The sequence below is a fragment of the Macadamia integrifolia genome, chromosome 3, assembly GCF_013358625.1.
Source record: "Macadamia integrifolia cultivar HAES 741 chromosome 3, SCU_Mint_v3, whole genome shotgun sequence".
Classification (NCBI taxonomy): Eukaryota; Viridiplantae; Streptophyta; class Magnoliopsida; order Proteales; family Proteaceae; genus Macadamia; species Macadamia integrifolia.
Genome location: NC_056559.1, coordinates 30,443,731 through 30,452,863, shown reverse-complemented (window position 1 = coordinate 30,452,863; position 9,133 = coordinate 30,443,731). Strand labels below are relative to the sequence as shown.

General features: G+C 38.4%; 2 protein-coding genes across 5 annotated transcripts in view; both read right to left on the bottom strand.

Moving 5' to 3' along the window:
• Positions 1 to 400: 400 nt before the first annotated feature.
• LOC122072638 (serine/threonine-protein phosphatase 2A activator-like) lies at positions 401 to 7,687 on the bottom strand. 4 transcript variants are annotated; one of them, XM_042637005.1, is made up of 2 exons: positions 6,510 to 7,686; positions 401 to 1,515 (listed from the first exon to the last, which is right to left on the bottom strand). In XM_042637005.1, coding segments are annotated over exons 1-2 (1,143 nt in total). In that variant the 5' UTR covers positions 7,652 to 7,686; the 3' UTR covers positions 401 to 1,514. The 4 variants fall into 4 exon arrangements, with proteins under 4 accessions (XP_042492939.1, XP_042492937.1, XP_042492938.1 ...); XM_042637003.1 differs by lacking the exon at positions 401 to 1,515 and adding an exon at positions 1,556 to 1,754 and having other exon boundaries at positions 6,510 to 7,687; XM_042637004.1 differs by lacking the exon at positions 401 to 1,515 and adding an exon at positions 1,790 to 2,002.
• A 1,294-nt stretch (positions 7,688 to 8,981) lies between these two features.
• The window catches only part of LOC122074343 (serine/threonine-protein phosphatase 2A activator-like), a 1,348-nt gene continuing 1,196 nt past the window's right edge, over positions 8,982 to 9,133 (bottom strand). The window contains exon 2 of the mRNA XM_042639169.1: positions 8,982 to 9,018. Coding sequence (XP_042495103.1) covers positions 8,982 to 9,018 — 37 coding nt within the window. The remainder of the gene's footprint in view (positions 9,019 to 9,133) is intronic.

The window sequence follows — 9,133 nt, the reverse complement described above, 5'->3', positions numbered from 1 at the left end:
AACTCCAACTAGTCTCTTTTTTTTTCCCTTAAAGGTATAGTACTATAAATCTCTAACAGTCTACCCTAGCTACTTACCTACCTTTGCTGTTCTTACAGAGCTCTGCTTTTACTTAATATGTGAGGTATCTTGTTGACTTGTTTTTATTCAGTGCCACCTTTTCACCTTTTGGTGTTTGCTCTTTTCCTGGCCGTCTTCCCTTTCTATCAAAATCAATGGTAAATCATCCAAAAAGTAAAAACTTTTTGACTTATTAGTTAGAAAATAAAAAAGAAGTTTCAGTGGCCTTGTAAAGATATATAAAGCTTCACCCAAAAATGAAAATATCAAATAATTATTTCTATCCACTAACCACCGACTCCAGAGAATTGTTGAAGTTCCAGAGGTATGCAAGGGACCATCAACCGAAAAACAAACAATGAAATAATGTGAAAATGGATGTAAACATCAGATTGGTATTACAATACTATAAAAAAGGTGATCCACGGATATGTATGACCAAAATTTTACATTTTCACTTCGACAATTATCCCACCTCAAAATTTTTATTTCATTTTAACCCGGGGTAAATCCTGAACTTCTTTATGCAGCAAATGTCCACCCAAACTTATTCACCCAGCTAGTCCCTGTGAAAATTCCAGAAAAGAAATTGTTAGTTTTCTAAATTTGAAAAGAATCCCTAGTTGACCATGGAACCTACATTTACATCAGAAACAAGGCATTATCCAGTCATGTGATAATTCTCTATATAATGAACTTATGTCACAGAAGTACTCAACCATCCAGAATACATCCACATCCTGGTTTGAGCAGAACCTGCGCATTTTTCTTCGAAATAAATAAATATACATTGCAACATCACAAGAAAGGCCCATGTACAAGCACTCAAAACCCCCTAAAACAACCATGTACAATCGGAATCAAATCTGCCAGAAATTAGTGGACACTATTTACTTGAAACTTCCCAAGATGATGGACCCAAAAGCACAGCAAGTTCTTCAGGCACTCTTAAGATTCCTCTCCTATATAGTCCCATAAATCCTTTTACTTCTCCAAGAATGGTCATTATGTATATTAAAATTCAAAGATATCTCTCCCTTAATGAACACTAATAGCAAAAGGAGTTGACTTTACAAAATATTCCATCGTCTTACTGGTGCTGCAACTCCAACACCAGTTAAAATCAGAAGGTTAAGATGGCATATATCAACTTCATCCACTGAATACAAGAGATCACCCCATCACATCAGGAATAACCTTTTCCCCGAGTTCATTCGGAGGATCAGTCATTGGATATTTACCAAACTGATGCTGTACAAACACATACTTTATAACTCACTTCCATACCATACCACTGCTTTCTTAAGAACCCTAATCCAAAAGAAATCATCCTAAACCTCTAAACTACCTATCCTTTAGCAACACAGATCTCTCTCAAAATCCGCCCGCACTAATAATCGCCCATACTTGCAGCATTGCAGATCTCTTTGAACAGAAACTCAACTTCACCCTTCTCTGTGAAGAAAAAAAATATAAATAGACCATCGATAAATAATACAACAAGAATATCTACAAAGGAAAATCAGAATTAGAAAAAAGCCATAAATAGTTCATTTTCAATTATTACAACAACATAGCCTTATCCCAACTCAATGGGGTCAGCCAGTTCATTTTCAATTATTAAACTCCAAAAATCAGCTGTTTCAGCCAGCATGGTATGTTGCTCTGCATTTCTTCTTTTCTTGTGACTTCTCCTGTCCTAAAAGAGTTGAGAACATCACACCTCCTCTAGTTTGGGAGTAAACAGAAATCTAGCAGCAAATCAGCAATAAGCATCACAACATAACTACAATGGGTCTATATGGAGATCCATACAACCTGGTACTAACTCAAACTACAAAATTAAAAGAAAATCCCATCATAGACTAATCATAGACTAACATTTTTCCTGTACTTTGTCTATAACTCTTGTAAATCAAGCATAATGTGCATTGGTTCAACCCTGACAGCAAATCCAACAAGAAAAATAAACGTAGCATACATTACTAACATAAGAGAGATTAAAATTAAACTAAATTGAGACAGAAAAAGACAGATTAAACCTCATATGTAACATAAAGAGTACTAGCTCAAAGCTATGTCAAACAATATAAACCTAACAAAAACCAAAAATACCTTTTAATTTCATACGAGGACACTTTCAGTACTCCAAACATAGGAACCCAATGGGTATTCTCATGCAGCCACACAACATGATCTGCCATGTCCCAAAGAGCGGGTTCATTGAAACCATCGGTGTTTTGTGGACACCACCTTGAAGTCTATTTCTTCCTTCAGAAGTGTCTTATTTCTTTATTACACATGGGTCAAATGATCAATTTAACACAAGTTTTTGGCTCAGTAGTTGAACGACAAAGCAATGAGAAAGTTTGCAATTGAGTAGCAGGGCACTTCTAATATAGCATGGAAAGAAAGATATATTCTTTGTGGTCATATTTCTCTTAAATTAAGTATATATTCTATAGCAGTCAAAACCAGCAGAGGACTTGAGAGTCTACACCCGAAACATGAGACCATATGGTGTTAGTACAGAACACAGGCTCAAAATTGCTGAAAGAGTACAGGGCTAGTAAATTTCTGAGAAAAAAATTAAGGTTCTTGACAAAAAGACTAGGGCTTACATGAGGTGTAAATTATTATACAGAGAAAATATTTAGATTCAGTAGAAAGATATGAAATATGAAAAGACGAGCTAAAAGAACTACAGAAAGCTCAGGAACAAGCACATATGGCCAAGACAACCTCTTAATGAGAACAGAAATTTATTTCAACAACGTTTTACCAAGTACAATGCATTCCCATCCCACCCATCTCATACTCATAAACTCCAACATGTGACTTGACAAATCCAAGAAAAAAGCATAGGAAAAGAAAATGACCTAAAATGAAAATAAATTTTCTAATATTTTGATAAAAGCACCTACAGATTTCCGATACTCTAGCTATAACTCTCACAAATCAACTGGGTTTCAGAGGGGCTTGTCTCATGGGAAAGAAAATTGAATAAACTTTCGATGACACCAAGATCATGCAAGTAAGTTTTGACAATTGAAATTGATTAGCCGGAAAAAAAAAAAAAAAAAAAAAAAGTGACTGAAATACAACTTTTACTTTCTAAAACATAATATCTTGCAGGTTAAGACAGAAACCAACCACAATATTCTACACAACCAGACCGATTCCCTTACTACTGAAGAAGTATATCCATTTATGGGATGCATGCAAGGCAGGGCCAGTCTTTTAACTTTGGGATTAGGGAGGGCATGTATCATGTATGTGCATTGAATACTGCTAGCATGACAAGCATACCCAATAAGCATTCCACCTTTCACAGGCATTGTATTCACTTCAATAATAAAACAAAAGGAAAAGTTTTCTTTCTCTCCCACCCCCTAATTTTAGACAAGCCATGTTGAGAGGTTTACTAGAATGGATTGCTCAGTTTGAGCCACATAGGAACTTATTTTTTCATTCTGATCGTTCAATAATTTGCGGACACTCTGTATCAGCTCTAGGGCTCACCTCAATAACATGGCCCATGATGATGGTCATTATTGTTCCTGTTCTTTTCTAAGTGTACAAATATAATTAAAAAAAGCCACAACAGTGGGCTTCTTTTCCCATATGCAACTTTTCAATATGATGCCAATTACACCAGATCCCAGCAAAACAGATAAATCTGATAACTTGCACAAAACAGATCCTAATATAGTTAAAGAGCTCCAAAACATATATAAGAGTGACTTTGTTTAGCTTAACAGTAACTTAGATTAGGGAAAAAGAACAGCTGGCCCAGCAGTGCCCCCCTACGCTCTCTCACATGGGGCAGTGAAAATGAACACCCAGCCCCACCCCTTGGATGCCCATGTGCGCACATCTATTGGCCCCCGTGCTGGCATGGGCCATGGAGCTTGGCAGCAAACCCCTTCCTCATAGATTATTAGAGTAAATACCGTAACTTTTTTTACTTTATAAACATGTTATGAAATTTTTATGAAATTATAAATCCACAATATGTAAAAATTAGATGCCAGAAATAAATAGCGATAAATGTGTAATATATGATGTCATGATCTTTTATCGTTCAAAATAAAAATATAAGGCTACAAGCATACAACTACATCTTATATGTGAGATATAGGATATGGGGGCATATGCAATTAAAACCAAATACGAAATAATTTTACCATTGGGTTCCCCCCCCCCCCCAAAACAAAAAAAAAAGGGGCTGTGTACTCTGCTGCATGTAGATACCAATGTGACATGGTACACTGGTATCCAATGAGATCGGCATATTTATGCGATGGAATGGACATATCTACTATTTGAAGGGTTAACCAAATGTTTGTATTTGGGAACCATAAAATTCTCCACCATAAACCCTGAAGGGGTAAATTAAATGCTCGAGTGTTCAGGGTGCGAACATCCCCTTTCCTCACCCCCACCCCACCAAACCGAATGGTATGTAACTTACCATAGGATTTTGAGAAGTGCTAAACTAAGAAGGGATTATAGTGTTTCAATAATCAAAAATTATAACTTTAGGTAAGTGGAAATACTATGGCAGTTACAAGAGAAAGTGAAAGACAATTTGAACCTCTAATGACCTTTTCTAATAAGTAAAGAAAATAATTCATCATGTATCCAACCAATCATAAAAAAGGTAGCAAACTTTGCAAGAACCATCAAGGGTGAAAGACAATACTACTCCTAACAGAACAGAAATTCCTAGAGGCACTTGTTCATAAAAGGGCAGGCGAATATGTTCCTAGAGACCTATGAAAGGTTTAAGTAAATATTTTCTTCTTTAGATCTTTTATATTCTTCTTCTTGTCCTATTATCTCCCTGCAGAGTTCATCCAATTTATGTCATTTTCTCATAGATATGAGTGTTCAAATCCATCAAATCACCTGAAACATCAGCAATTTGTTCCTCCTCACCAATTAAACCTTCTATTCTTAAACCCACAAAATTCAAGCCAAGAATCTCTGTTTTCCAACTCTTCAATAACTTTAGGACCATTTAGCATCAGCCTACTAAATTTAGTACAGTTCAAAACTGATGTTTCCAGTGCTACTGAATCGCAACTCCAGAACCCAGATATACTTGCACGTTTTGCTGTTCCGCAAGGATTCAACAGCAATTATGTGATTAAAAGTGAACCAATCATAGTTGTCATGGCGCCAAGGCGAACCAAGGAGGTGGAGGGTTGTGTAAGCGCTTAGGAGAGAAGGCGCCCGCCTTAAGGTGAACAACGCAACCAAGTGTTATTTTTTATTTTCCCTATTTTCTAACATTATTTTGTAAGCTATATATACCTTGTATCATAAAAAATAAAGATTAAGCAACATCAAGTCATTAAAAATCAACAATTAGCCATTTTAAAGAATAAAAAATTAACATTAAGTCATATTAAGTTATAAGAAATCAATATTTAGATAAATTCTCTTGTTCTATAATAAATTTGACTGGTCAAATGATTTTATTTTTACATGAGACTTTTTGTATTAGTTATAACATAAAGCCAACTTTCTAACAAGTCTGAGATTACTTAAATCTGAGTTGTAATGAAAAAGTTATGCTTCAGTCAAACTTAATTTTAAGTGCGCGAATGCTATTAAAATCTCCTGAATGAAAATAATTTTATAGTTATCAAAACAAAAGATTATTTTACCGGACTTTTAGTGCTTAGCAATGTTTTAACATGATAAAATTTATAAAATTTTCATAATTGAGAAAAACCCCAGCATTTAAAAGTTGAAAATCGCCCCTATAACCAAAATCTAGTTTTTGTTCTTAGACTAGGAGGTTGACTTTTTATCCTTTTAGAATTTGATTTTTAAATTATTTTTATTGGATTCAAATAGGGGTATTTGCTTATTTATGAATAACATCTTAAGTAGATTATTTAAATGATATTTGGCATAAATAAGGGTAAAAACACAAGGCGACATGTAGTGCAACAAGGCAACTGTCGCCTAGGCAACGCCTTGACAACTATGGAACCAATCAAAATTTTAACCATAATTCAGACAAAACTGGAGAATTTCCTGGTCATGTTGATTTTTTAGTTGGCAACCGTTTAGAAGTTGAGTGGTGGGGGATCGTGAAATTCTGGATATGCAAAAGGCAACTAGTTATCGGCATCAAAGTTATCTAGGATTAGTACCTATTCCTCTAACTAAATCTCTATTCCAAATCTCTCAATAATCCTTCACTGTTTCCAGATTGTCACCATCAAAATGATTCCAGGTAGAAGTATATTCCATGAAATGAAATAGGATTAAAATCAATGATATGAAGCATGGGCACAATGGTTTCCTCAAGCTTTGCACACAATTCAAGTCCCAATAAGAGATGATAATAAAATTATAGGAACGGGCTTAATTGCTCCTGTTAAAAGCTTTAAGAAGCTACTTCTTAAAAAAGAAGGGAATTGAGGACATACCATTTGATAAGCCATCCAAATAAGAAATGCTGCATGATAGGAACTTTCTCCAGCACCTCGGCCTTATACATCTTGAGCAACCCGCTGTTAACCTTGTTCCACGTGGGCACACCACTGATGTCGTCGAGTAATGGCGAGTGCTCAGAGAAGGGGCCTTTCTTGACCTCCTTCACAAACGCAATGCATGAGAGATATAAGTATTCATTGGAGAAGTTATCAAGTATGTCCTGGTTATGGATGGACTTGGGTTTCATATACTTGTGATCAATCAACTGCGAGGAACCAAATATAAACGGCAAGAAATGGTAATCATCCAGACCCCAAACCCCGTGTGACCCAGCCGGTTCGAGGCAGTAAACATTCTGCAACTTCCTCATCAACTCGAGATACTTGACGAAGATCCGAGACACAATAGCCGGATAATCCTCTTCCTTGAGAAGCCCTATTCTAGCGAGGCAATAGAGCCAGGCTGCAAAGTTGGTCTCATGGCCAGTTCCGTAATCAATGCGGCTAGAATTGCCAAAACTATCAGTAAAGTAAGGGACGATCTCGATGGTGGCGGAGCGGAGATCTTCCGGGAGAAATTGAAGCATCAAGGAATCAGCGTTGTCAGCCAAGCGGCTCTGCCAAATCCTAAAGGAGAGGTTACCGTAGCGAGAGGATTGATCGACCGGAGGGATTTCGTCGACCCAGCGGAGAATGGTTTCGAGGATGGAAACGATGGAGTTTAGGGTTTGGGACTGGTGGCAGGGATCGGAGATTTTGTGGCCGCGGATGGACTCACTGAGGGCCACTACGAAGCCAAGGAAGTTCTTCCCGGAACCTGAGTCGTGGAAATGGCGGATGTCGTCTGGTGTGTGGATCTTCTTGACAGGGGTTTGGAAGTGATAAGGAGGTGAGACGGTGGGAGCCTTCTGGGACTGTGGGACTGGGGCTAGGATTATGGCTTGTTGGGTGTTGCTGTGAGGGAGGTTGATGGCTGGAGCGCGAATGGGACGGTAAGTGGGTGGCGGAGAGATTTCCGACCAAGTTGACGGTGGTGCCATGGTAGGGGCATCGCCGCAGCTGTAACCGGGGCCGGTGGCGTTGGGTGGCGGGAAACTCCCCCGGTGTGCCTCTGCTTCTTGGTGTGGTGGTTCCATTTCGTGTGACCCGCGGCTATTCACGAACCAAGTAGTGGAACGGGGTTGAGGTTTTTATACGAGTCTCGGATCGTTTGCCGAGACTCGTATAAAATGGGTCACCTGGAGCCCAACAGAATTGGGCTGGTCTGTGATATCCCAACCCGGCCTTAGGCCAGACCCGGACTGAGCCCAGGGACCTTTGGATGGGTCTTAAAAAATCCACCCCAATCTGGCCCAGTTGACCCTGAAACTAGACTATTTGATGGGCTTCTTCCTCGTAAGATAAAACTCGAGGTTTTTCGAAAAACACCACCACCCACTTACTTTCCGCCTAAGCCCATAACCTCCCAAGCCTATCCAAACCCTTGTTAGTTAAAACGCGTTTGCGTTTTTTTGCCTTTTAAAACGCGTTTTGCCGTATACTTCTATACAATACGGAAAAAAAGGAGGAACGGCAGTATAAAACGTTTTAAACGCGTTTTAAACGCACGTTTAAAACGTGTATACATTTTGTAAGGGAAAAATAGGAATTTTGTCATACTATTTAAAAAAAAAAAAAACCCAAAACTAAAGAAAACGTCAAAACCCTTCCATTCGTTTTCTTCCCCAAATCCCTAATTCTGAAATCACATCCCGTAGCCGTAGTCCCGTGAGTCCGTGACTCCCGTCATCTCTCCCTTCTTCTCCGTTGGTCAAAACTAAAGAAAACTGGGTTCGTTTTCCTCTGAAGTCTGAACCCTTCTTCTCCGTTGGTCAATCGAAGAAAACTCAGAGAAAAGAAGAAGAGCAAGTCGTCAGAAGTCGAGAAAAGAAGAAGAGCAGGTCGTCGGAAGTCGTCGGAAGTCGTCTTATGGTGGAATTGGGCTTGATGTTGAGGAGATCTCAGAACGTTGGAGGAACTTGTTCGTCGAGCAGCATTTGCAGCAGTGGGTCTTCGTTGAGTAGCTGCCGAGGTTCAAAGAGATCGAACAGGTACTCTCTCTCTCTCTCTCTCTCTACTCTTCTTCTTCCTCTCGCTCTCTAAATTAGCATCTTTTAGATGTGATTTTGGGTAAAAAACAAAAGTAAATCAAAAACCCTTAACCATGGCTTGACTCTCTTCTTCGTTACATCATAACATTGGTGGAACTTGTTCGTCGAGCAGTATCTGCGACAGTGTGTCTTCGTCGAGTAGCTGTTGCAGAGGTTCAAAGAGATCGAAGGTACTCTCCCTCTCTCTCTCTCTCTCTCTCTCTCTCTCTCTCTCTCCTCTTGTTCTCTAATATAGCATCTGCTAGATGCGATTTTGGGTAAAAACAAAAAAAAAAATCGATAAACCTAAACCATGGCCTTATTGATTAATTTGTTTTCAGGTTTTGCAATTAAATTGAAGATCAAACTTTTGACTACACAAATTATATCCAAAGGTTAATCCCTGCACTCTCTCTCAATCAGTTTCAAGCATGGCTCTGCTTATCTATTTTTTTATTAATCTTGATTCCCTGACTCTTTAGTCAATGG

Bases quoted from the DNA above. Each gene is read 5' to 3' on its own strand.
- LOC122072638 (XM_042637003.1), bottom strand. From the start codon at position 7,651: ATGGAACCACCACACCAAGAAGCAGAGGCACACCGGGGGAGTTTCCCG. The intron at 1,755-6,509 runs GTATGTCCTCAA...CTTTTAGGACAG, and splicing joins TTTGGATGGCTTATCAAATG to GAGAAGTCACAAGAAAAGAA.